At 35.0% G+C, this 12,674-nt stretch overlaps 1 protein-coding gene across 1 annotated transcript in view; it reads right to left on the reverse strand.

Moving 5' to 3' along the window:
- The window catches only part of LOC111049325, a 32,323-nt gene extending 20,090 nt beyond the window's left edge, over positions 1-12,233 (reverse strand). Inside the window, exon 1 of the mRNA XM_022335363.2 lies at positions 11,856-12,233. Coding sequence (XP_022191055.2) covers positions 11,856-11,931 — 76 coding nt within the window. The 5' untranslated portion in view covers positions 11,932-12,233. The remainder of the gene's footprint in view (positions 1-11,855) is intronic.
- Between the last annotated feature and the right edge of the window lie 441 nt (positions 12,234-12,674).

The following is a 12,674-nucleotide window of genomic DNA, read 5'->3' on the forward strand; positions in this document are numbered from 1 at the left end:
TTTTATATCTGTTTGTGTTCATTCCAGCTCAAACTGTGTCATGAAAACGGTGATAACATATCATATATTTGAGTGAATAAATCAGATTCATTGTTTGTTTTCTAGTAGTACACTATTCATCCATTCCATCAACTTGCTCAGCTCACTCAGCTTAATGTTAATTCTATAACATTTATCAACTTCAACTAATAAAATGGAAGCAAAATAAGCCATCTATAAGTTTCATACAACACCATTGATATTCTCTTCAAACTGAGCTCAACCAAGCGAATTCAATCGACAAACGAAGGAGTTATGATAGTTCAAGGTCATACATTATCAGGGGTACCTGATATTCAATTCAATTCAATTCAAATACCTTAAGGTGCGTACAGATTTACGCGCCGCGAACATGAGCAATTCACTTTTAATCAGCTGATGCCAATCTGTATACAGATATAAAAAGATTTGCATCAGCTGATTAAAAGTGAATTGCTCATGTTCGCGGCGCGTATATCTGTACGCACCTTTAGAAAATTGTTGGGATTAGAAATCGGAGTCGTTGAATATAACCACTGCTCAATAAAACCAGAGTTTGTGAGAATTAAATGTTGAGTTGGTTTGAAGATAATCCAAGTTTTCATATTTATTTTATATTTCAGTCCATCAAAATATATTAGTCTACCAAATTATTAATTATTACTAAAAAATAACCCCAAGTTGAATCATGTATACCACCCTAAGACATTTTCAACTGTAATTGGTGTGGAGTTTATCCTATTTATTTATTCATATATTAAATCACAATAGCGGCATGATAAAGGCTACTCTGATATTTTTCAGTTTACTGATGATAAAGTAGTATCTTTTATGAACATTTTTCAGTTTACTGATGATAAAGTAGTTCTTTTATGAACATTTTTCAGTTTACTGATGATAAAGTAGTTCTTTTATGAACATTTTTCAGTTTACTGATGATAAAGTAGTACTTTTATGAACATTTTTCAGTTTACTGATGATAAAGTAGTTCTTTTATGAACATTTTTCAGTTTACTGATGATAAAGTAGTTCTTTTATGAACATTTTTCAGTTTACTGATGATAAAGTAGTTCTTTTATCAACAAAGTGTTCGATTGTTCTTGCGTCAATCAATCAATCAATCAATCAATTGGGTATTCCTTCTACAGCCATTTACAGCTCAATTAAGATGAATCAATTTCCAGCTTGAATCAAATTCGTTTGAACAAACAATCGTTTGAACAATCTGTAACTACGTCCATTTATTTAATAATTCAGAATTACACAACTTACAGAAAAGTGCCACAGGCTTATGCCCAAAGCATATAAATATACATCAGTGCATTACCTACATCAGCAGTGTTTCAGTACATCAGTGTTTCATTACATCAGGGTATAAGAACATTAGTGTTTCAGTACATCAGTGTTCCATTACATCAGTGTTCTAGTACATCAATCTATAACTGGAAATTTATTCCAATTGTTCAAACAAAAACAACAACTGTTTAAACAATCTATCACTCAAATAATTATTATTGAACGAAAATCCCAATTAAATGCTTTAAATCACCCCGAAGACTTCTGCTACTGCAAATATTGACAACAGGGTAAACAGCTAGATGGAAATTCGATGAGCGCTAATATACAAAAACTATTTGTCAGCCCGGGAACCGAACCCAGTACCTCCTAATTGCCGGTCAGGAATGCTTACCCTTACACTAACTGACAATCTCTGGGTAGCAGCGCTCATCTTATACAAAGCCATAGCGGCCAGCCAGTCTACAGATGGAAATAAATTGATAGTTGCATTTCTTCAGATGCTAATGATTATTATTGAACGGAAATCCCAATTTACAGCACAGGGGTGATTTACAGCATTTAATTGGGATTTTCGTTTAATAATAATTATTCTTTAATTAGCATCTGAACAAATACAGCTTCCAATTTATTTTCATCTGTATCATTTAAATTGTGCTAGAAACAATCGATTGATTGAATAATCGTTTAGACAATGAATCAACTAATTTAAATTGAGCATGGAGAAAGCCCCAGAGAGAGAACCAGAGTGATAATGAATGAAAAAAAGTTTGGAATGTTGAGACACGTCAGCCAATCAATAATAAGCGGGCAGTTTGTACAATGACCTTCCCATTTCATGTGCATAATGTCATTCTACATTCTCCACCCTTAATACATTGTTTTCCCTCTGCAAGAGAGAAAGTTACGACTTAATTTCAAGGTTCAATGCTATAAGTGATGGCCACGTTATATAATGTCAGTGGGGAAAGATAGGAGAACAACGTTGCCGATCCTCTGTCTTGTCAATGTCTTCTTAGAGGGTAGCTGATACAGGTTTATTGTTGTCATATTAACTTTTCATTCTCGTTTAAAATAATCAATTATATTTTACCAAACAAGAAATTATATTTTTCAATACGGTAATTTTATAATGAATTTTCATAATTAAAATGGAATATTTTGTTGATTTGTTATCAATTCTACATTGTTAAAAGACGATCTGGCAACAGAGCAAAGCTAGAAAGAGATAGCTCTATCCGCTTTGTTGAATGATAGACAAGGATAGCAATACTATTGCCAATCAAACACTGCCATTATAACATGGACCTCAGTATAGTTGGAGATCAACTATAGTGAGGACCACGTTATAATGGCAGAATTTAACCAACATTGGTGTTGCTATCCTTGGACAAAGCAGATAGCGTTATCCTTTTCTAGCACTGCAAAGTTGCCAGACCGTTTTTTAACAACGTAGAAATCTAATTAATTATTGACAAAATATTCAATCTCAATTATGAAAATTAATGATTTCATCATTGAAAAATATATTTTCTTAACAAATGAAATGTAATTGATTGCTTTTAACAATAATGAACAGTTAAGATTACATCAGATATACTGGTATCAGCTATCCTCTGTAGAAGGCAGTGGCAAGGCAGAGAATCGGCAATGCTGTTCTCCTATGTTTCTCCTCTTCCATTAAAACGTGGACCTCACTATAGTATAGAATATATACTATTAACCTAATACACTATTTACGATTCCATTCTCTATACATATTAGTACATTCTATAGGCCAGTCGTTACTATGGTAGTCTAGTCAAATAATGGTCGTTTTTCAGGAAACAGCCCCGAAAGAATCGTTACTATAGTTTTTTCATGTATATTGAAAACAAGCCGTCAGGCTCGCTTCGCTCGCCATATCCGTCTAGCCAGGGGCCTCCACCCCCTCTGGACCCCTGACTGGATCGTTCAAAAATGAGATCAGCGGGCTCGCTTTGCTCGCCTGCATTTTTCATTTGGGCATGCTTCATTCCATCAGAAAATCAAAGTACTGAGAAAACGCAGAAAAGCTGAGAAAAACGTTGGAAAAACGCTGATTTTGGGCGTATCTTTGACGTTATTGCAAATTCCTTCTAACACAACATTATTACACTCTAGTTTAGCTTCTGTACTAAATTTGAACAATTTCTGTTCATTTGTTCTCGATAAATCTGAGAAAAAGAAAAAAACGCTAATTTTGGGCGTATCTCTGGCGTTATTTCAAATTCCTTCTAACACAACATTATTACACTCTAGTTTAGCTTCTGTATCAATTAAATTGTGCTAGAAACAATCGATTGATTGAATAATCGTTTAGACAATCAACTAATTTAAATTGAGCATGGAGAAAGCCCCAGAGAGAGAACCAGTAGAGTGATAATGAATGAAAAAAAGTTTGGAATGTTGAGACACGTCAGCCAATCAATAATAAGCGGGCAGTTTGTACAATGACCTTCCCATTTCATGTGCATAATGTCATTCTCCATTCTCCACCCTTAATACATTGTTTTCCCTCTGCAAGAGAGAAAGTTACGACTCAATTTCAAGGTTCAATGCTATAAGTGATGTCCACGTTATATAATGTCAGTGGGGAAAGATAGGAGAACAACGTTGCCGATCCTCTGTCTTGTCAATGTCTTCTTTAGAGGGTAGCTGATACAGGTTTATTGTTGTCATATTAACTTTTCATTCTCGTTTAAAATAATCAATTATAATTTACTAAGCAAGAAATTATATTTTATAATGAATTTTCATAATAAAAATGAAATATTTTGTTATTACTTCCACATTGTTAAAAGACGATCTGGCAACAGAGCAAAGCAAGAAAGGGATAGCGCTATCCGCTTTGTTGAATGTTAGACAAGGATAGCAATACCATTGCCAATCAAACACTGCCATTATAACGTGGACCTCAGTATAGTTGGAGATCAACTATAGTGAGGTCCACGTTATAATGGCAGTATTTAACCAACATTGGTGTTGCTATCCTTGGACAAAGCAGATAGCGTTATCCTTTTCTAGCACTGCAAAGTTGCCAGATGGTTTTTTAACAACGTAGAAATCTAATTAATTATTGACAAAATATTCAATCTCAATTATGAAAATTAATTATTTCATCATTGAAAAATATATTTTCTTAACAAATGAAATGTAATTAGATTGCTTTTAACAATAATGAACAGTTAATATAGCATGAGATATACTTGTATCAGCAATCCTCTGTAGAAGGCAATGGCAAAACAGAGAATCGGCAATGCTGTTCTCCTATGTTTCTCTTCTTCCATTGAAACGTGGACCTCACTATAGTATAGAGTATCCTATACTATTAAACGAGCAACTTCTGTTTATATGTTTGTATTTCACCGGATCTAGAAAACGGCTCTAACGATTCTCACGAAATTCAGAACATAGTAGGTTTATAATATAAAGATTCGATTGCACTAGGTCTCATCCCTGGTAAAACTCGCCGAAGGACATTGTATAATTATTATTCATCCTTAGAAAGACAGCTGATAATAATTATTTCGTCGTCTGTTGGTGATGGAAGTGAGTGAGCGAGTTCATGTGTGTGGGACTGTGTCAAAATTATGACTCAGCTGTTTAACTTTTGTTATCATTCAATCAGGTACTTAGTGCCGGTTGCAAAAATGCCGGGTTATTTCCAATCCTGATTAATTCCAGTAGATCCATCTTTTTGAAATGGTCTTCTCTGATTTGGTTCACGTGAAGTTAATCAGGATTAAAATTTATCCGGCTTTTGTACAACTGAGCCTTTGTGAAGGGAATTTTTGCATTCCTCTGGGAATTGATCTCAATTTACTGTTATTAGATAGAACATTTCTATATGAATGTTATTATAATTTTTTCTTTCGTAATAATTTTTTTATGCTTTTGCACTCCAGAGCGAAGCTCGGTCCCCGATATTATACTATATATCAAGTCTATAATACTTAATACATTATTCACGATTCCATTCTCTATACATATTAGTACATTCTATAGGCCAGTCGTTACTATAGTATTTTCATGTATTGAAAATAAACCACAATGTATTCATCTGTATGTTGTAGCTGTATTCAGCTACACAGAAAATGGATAAATTTATAAAATGTATTTCGTGTGAAATTAAAACCTCTATAGTGAGCTCCACGTTATAATGACAGTGAATAAAGATAGGAGGACAGCGTTGTAAATTCTCTGCCTTCCATAGATGATAACTGATACCGGATATATTATGTAATATTAACAACTGTTAAAAATTATTGTTAAAAATAATCAATTACATTTCACTCATCAAGAAAAAATATTTTTCAATGATGAAATCATTAATTTTAATAATTGAGATTGAAGTGAAACAAATCATTAGTTTCTATAAGTTTATTGATATTGAATATTTTGTTAATTGAATTTATAAAACGATCTGGCAACATTGCAGAGGTAGAAAAGGATATCGCTATCTCCTTTGTTGAAAGATAGACAAGGATAGCAACACCAATGTTGATCAAATACTGCCATTATAAAGTGGACCTCACTATATATGCTGGATACCGAATTTAATGCCACTATTAAATATTCAAGAGCCTGTATCAATTATTGTTTCTGTAGCTACAAATAAATTTAATTACATATAGTATTTATGCAGTATAAAAGTTCAACTTGAAATTGTTCGACAAAAATGAACGATTGATTCATTCAACTCGACATAGTATGCAGAGGTGATTGACCAACCACGAAGCGTGACATGCAGGTGGTCATGATCTTGGATGGGTGACCACGGAAGCAATTACTAGCTTTCAATACGTGTCGTGTTTGAAAATGAGCTTTCTCTCGTATGCAAAAGGGGAAGTATGGTCGTGGGTTCAAATTCAAATTATTTATTTGCAATTTCATTCGTTTACAATATTATTTACAACATTTAAAGAATTTCTGCGTTGTCACAATTCAACATATTATATTCAATTATTGACCGAGCGAAGTGAGGTCTAAGATTAAAGTCGACGGTTTGGCATTTCTCTTAATGTTTAAATGTTTATATGTTGCGCATTTACGGCGAAACGCGGTAATAGATTTTTATGAAATTTGACAGGTATGTTCCTTTTTTGATTGCGCGTCGACGTATATACAAGGTTTTTTGAAATTTTGCATTTCAAGGATAATATAAGAGGAAAAAGGAGCCTCCTTCATACGCCAATATTAGAGTAAAAATCAGACTATAGAATTATTCATCATAAATCAGCTGACAAGTGATTACACAGATGTATGGAGAAGCCAGTATATTGCTGTATTTCCATAAGGTCTATAGTTTCAATCAGGTACTAGTGGATGAGAATACTGCGTGAGGTCTACTGTTCACAGAACTACTAGTATAAATCACAAATAATTTATAAATACATAGTAAGACACTAAATAGGCCTAAGTTTAGTAACTATTATAAGGCTACAAGTTTTTGATTTGAATCCAATCAACCCTTGTGTCTAGATAGGTTGGAGTTGGATCCGAGGGTTCGATTCCCGCCAGTGGGCATGAACGTTTGATCAACTCATCATAATCTTATTCTGTTCCCTTCACCCACGCACAAGCAAACTCTCATGTGGGCATCATCCGAAAATGTAGAATATGATGAAATTTGAAAAACAAACATTTTATTCATCATAAAATCATAATGAAAATTAAGTTTACATAGTTATGAAAATTTGACAAGTTTTCGTGGTATTCTCATTCTTTCAAAGTAATTTTTGTATTAATCTGTCTTTAGCATAATTTTGTATCAATTTGATGATATCCTCGACACATGCTATTATATTAAGCGAGCAATTTCTGCATTTATATATCTGGTTATTTTTATATCTGGTTATTTATGTTTAACGGATCTCGATAACGGCTCTAACGATTTTCACGAAATTTGGAACATAGTAGGTTTATGATATAAAGATTTGATTGCTCTAGGTCTCCTCCTTGGGAAAACTCGCTGAACGACATTAAAAGGATAATTATTCATCCTTGGCTGAAACAGCTGTGGATAGTAAAAAAGTGAGTATGTGAAAAATCAAAATATCGCATCCCCGAAATTCATAAGATGACATACAGCCAGCTGTGAAATATAAACACGATCATTTTAGAGAATTATTGTGTTCTGTTTATTAATAAACTAGCCGTCAGGCTCGCTTCGCTCGCCATATCCGTCTAGCCAGGGGGCTCTGCCCCCTGGACCCCCGACTTGATCGTCCAAGAATGAGATCAGCAGGCTCGCTCCGCTCGCCTGCATTTTTCATTTGAGCATTTTTATCATATGTTAGGACGATCCAGTCAGGGGTCCAGACTAAACGTCTGGCTAAACGGATATGGCGAGCGAAGCGAGCCTGACGGCTAGTAATATTATAATATTTCCAGGATTGAAGTAGCAGTGCCCAATCAATTTTTCCGCGATAAATGCATTTAAAACTTCAACTTGGTGCAACCTAACAAAGTCAACTCAACTCAATGCCAACCTGACAAAAATTATTAATTTAGTTGCCAGTTAACAACTGCTTCGAAGAGGTACTCTATCTAGATTGTAGTTCTATAGTAACATATGATATGGAAATTTCAATTATAATTATTAAGAGATTGGGAGAAGAAGAATATACATGCTAAAAGACGAACTTTAAACCCTTAAAAACAACCCTTAGAGTTGAAATATTGCCATAAGATTTCTTAGTGCGCCTCTAAAGGGCCAACTGAACATACCTACCAAATTTGAACATTTTTGGTCCGGTAGATTTTTAGTTATGCGAGTGAGTGAGTGAGTGAGTGAGTGAGTGAGTGAGTCAGTGAGTGAGTGCCATTTCGCTTTTATATATATAGATAAAAATAACGAGCGAAGCTCGGTGCCCCGATATTATTACGTTATATAGTGAGGTATCATTGTGAAAACCTTGAATGTTATATTATTGAAAATAATATACAAATAATGTAATGTTTCTGAATTCATGAATAAACTCCTCTGGATTTGTTGTCCAATATCCAGAGAAATTATCATTATTTTGTGTGAACACTCCTATAATATCGAAGGGTATCCACTCAAAGCAAGGATAAATTTGCCAGCCGTAACCTTTGTGTATTCACTGCCATTGTTCCCTTCCTTCTCCAAAGCTCGGAAGCTTTTAGCGATTAATCAATCAATTTCTGCTCGGTTGACGTGTAGTGCATTTTTTGTGCTCTCCTTCTGAAACGAGGCTCACTTCAATCAGCCAGCTTACATAAATAGCATCGTAGCTTCTTAATCAACCAATGCTGATTTAAGTGTTTTCATAACCTTATTTGAACTATTTTAATCAAAATTAGGGAGAGAAACAGTTTTGGGTTTATCCTGTTGATTCTCTCACAATCATTAATTTGATATTGTGATTGTGGAATGTAATAAATGAATAAATAAAGTGATTACCACACTTATCGACCTATTGACCCGTTTGTGAATAATAAAGGTCAAAATAAATTTGGTCTACATTTATTTATCGAGTTCATTGGAAATAGATTGCAAATTTGAAGTTTACTGAACATGATTTGGCTATTAATGGACATAGATTCGCTACAACTTATATGCCTCAGCAAATAATATGGACTGTAGTGTAGAATTGGGTGTGAATGTGTTTCAATAAAATGAATCAGGTAATAGAATATCAGGTAAATTTATAATGGAATATTTTTATATCAGGTGTATTTTGATAATGGTATATTTTAGGTATCAGGTATATTTTGTATAGTGGTCAATGTGGTATTATACTACTACTTATAGCATTATTTTATTTCTGAGGCCACTTTCATTTCAACAGCATATTTTATGAATAGTCTTCTTCAAAATGCGTTATAATAATATAAAATTATTATCAAGTTTTTTTTATTATGCTAAAGAGCTTATCAGCTCTATCTTCACCCAATAGTGAAACAAATAATGTTAGAAACTACAGACTTGTTGCAGTGCAAAGTGTATTTTCTAAGATTTTGGAAATTATATCTCTGAAAAGACTTTCTATCTTTATCGCGAGAAACAATATATTTACTTCTCAACAGTTTGGATTTAGAAAAGGCTGGTCAACATCAGATGCAGTCTTTGAACTGTTGATCAACATTTACGACAATTTAAACAATAAGGGAGAATCAATGTGCGTATTTTACGACATGAAAAAGGCCTTTGATCTTATCCCTTATAAGAAGTTGATAAAAAAAGCTGCAGACTCTGGGCGTAGAAGGTATGGCATCAAAGTGGATTACAACTTATCGAAGAGACTTGTGCCTTGGAATTATTTCTTCCAGTGTAGTATGAAGTGCATGATTTGTTTTGTATTAAAGTTTTTGTAAAAGTGAAAATGAAGTCATATTTCGATTAGTTTTATTTAACCAGTAGGGACAACAAATATGTCAATAAGTTAAGGAATATTTCAAATGAGTTCACTTCATGTCATGAGTTGGAAATATTTGAAGAAGGGGCGATAAAGAATGTCACATCTAGAAATTCAAACCTTGAAATTGGCATTCTAGCAATGCAACACATTGAAAAGTGCCCATATTTTTTGTTTATTCTAAGGGTTGAGGGTAACTTATTTTATACTTTATTTATCGTTTCTTCTTGGCATGCAAATAAAATTAAGTTCAAGCTGAAGAGAAAGGAAGGAGAGGCTATTTCGACGAGTCTAAAAAATCGATTGACAAGCGACTTGACGATAGTGTGGCGCTGGCATAAAGATGTATATACAGCGAGCCGCTTGGCAAGCGACTGGGCGAAAGTGTGGCGCTGGCATAAAGATGTATACAGCGAGCCGCTTGGCAAGCGACTTGGCGAGAGTGTGACGCTAACGTTTGGTATGAAAGGGGGTGTAATTTTATGTTTGTATTACATTATGACACCAGCGAGATCCCAGGAATGAGGAGAACGCCGTTTCACTATCCTGCACTCTTGATGTCCGAACAAATAGCGAGGAATTAGTTTTTTGACGCCAATTGGATTGGGTCACCATATCTTGGTGAATTCGGACACCAGATCTTCAATCTTCATTTGTAGGACCATTAGCCAGCCAGATGAGCTGGATAGGTCATCACGTCAATATACAATTTCACACAAAAGTTTTTGACAACACTGTCACGTCAAAAAATAAAACATAATGGCATAGATGGCTAAACACGCTGATGGCCGCTAAATGTCAACTATAGACTCCTAAAAAAATTCACTCAAGGAGTAGTATGGTCTGGCACGCAGCCAGGACTTGAGTCTCCTCTTCAACTCACTGTCACTCAAATGACGCACAGATGGAGGTAGCATATTAAACATTTTAATAGCGATATTCGGATAACAGTTTTGAGCCTTACTTAGCCTACATCGAGGAACATTGACGTCGAGAGCATTTCGAAGTGAGTAGGCACTCTGCAACACCCTCAGATTCACTGTCAGATTGGTATTCCTAATACCAACCAGGGAAGCAAAGATAAACTGGCTAAAAACTGTGAGAATCCCGAGTCTGGCGAAGAGTGGCCTACAGTGCTCCAGATGACCACTGGATGACAATATCCGAACTGCCTTCTTCTGCAGCAGAAGAATACTCTCACAGTGTGAAGAGTGTCCCCACAGCAGTATTCCATAGATAATGTTGCTATAGAACAGTGAATAATAGGCCATAGTCAAATGCTCCTCAATCAGCAATCAGCATCAGATCAAGGGAGGAAGGGGTGATGCAACGTTCTTCTAATACTTCGTGACTCAACCTAATGTGAGCCATACTTCCTTGAGCAGTCAATACCATATGATTGACTTATCTGGAAATATCTGATCTGTCACTATTATCTATATGTAATGCTAATCTATGCGACTCTCCCGCATTTGCTTCATGCTGCTCAAGATGAGGGATTTGGTAACTGAGAAGTATCTTTTGATTAAGTATCACGCTCTCTTCCATTACCACATCACCAATGGGTTGCTCTTGTGAGATTATTCGGCAGGGGCTGCTAATGTTTTGAGGCTGCAAAAGAGGACTGTGAAAATCATAACAGACAGCAACCATCTTGCCCACTGCAAGCCAATCTTTGCTTGCCTTGGTCATTACATCCTCCTGTGCTTGGTGAATGTCAAGAGGATACAGAATACTCTGACTGCCCTATTCACTATACCACAGCTGTTGTTTGTCCCCAGGAGAGACCTCCACAGATCGCAGGCCAATTATAGGATTTCTGCCCTGAAATTCTTCAAAAAGTTGTAAAGCGGTTGGATGAGGCCTCCTTCAAGAGAACCGTCAGGAAGCTGCTGTGTTACAAGGCATAACTATTACCGTGTAGCCTGAATGAATCTAAAGGTAATAATTTGAATTTATAACTTACTAAAAGCGGTCACTGGATTGCTGCAAACTGAACTGATCATGTATTGAGTTTTATGACGCCATAGATACCACGAGTGTGAATAATATAGATGAAGCAGAAGTTAAGTTATAATTCTAAGAAAAAAGCAAGTGCTTTTAATGCAGTTGGAGAAGGTGCACTATGTAATTTCTTACCCTCTTCTGAAGGCTGACTGTTTTCATCGAACACTTCCTGACAGATGATGGTGCGAGATGAAGGTGAAGAAGACATAATGTCTAATCATTTTATTTTAATTTCAGATCTAATAGAATCCAACTTGGATGGTGCAGCTCAAAGATTGGTCCAACCATTATAAGAAATTTATAAGCACAGAAAATCACTATTCTGAGACGTTAATGTTTGATCGGTTTTCTACCAACCAAATGTATGAGAACTGGTGAATGAGATATGAGGACAGATAAATCAAAGAATACCTCCAATAAAACTTGATAAAACGAATTTAAATCAACGATCTTGAATATTATTATCCTCTGGGTCAAATTGACGTTTGGATGCGCGGAAATCGAAGGTTTGTTGCCGACGACGCGAAGATTACAAGAGTAGAAGAGTATGCCTACTTGATACCATAAACGATGTAAATTTATAATTTTCTCAAAAGTGATTGAGGAAAAATCCAATAGAGGAAATTGTTAGAATAAATTCATCAATCATATCAATAAATAGAGTGACATGAATATTTTTTTCAAAAGTATAATTGAAGCTTACAGATTGTCGAGAAGTAGAACTACGACAAAGTAATAGATCGATTTAACCGACAAAGCAAGACGTCTTCTTTTTTAAAATTGATAAAGTTGATCACAATCAGCGGACAATATTGGATTATTCATTGCATACCAGATGGTATTGCATACCAGATTGGTACATTACACAGATGTTTGGTGAACAGTTGATACCAGATACTTGATGATGAAAAAATGGCTTGAGGTCTACTGTTTTCAGAACTACTAGCTATG

This window comes from Nilaparvata lugens, chromosome 11 (assembly GCF_014356525.2).
Source record: "Nilaparvata lugens isolate BPH chromosome 11, ASM1435652v1, whole genome shotgun sequence".
Taxonomy (NCBI): Eukaryota; Metazoa; Arthropoda; class Insecta; order Hemiptera; family Delphacidae; genus Nilaparvata; species Nilaparvata lugens.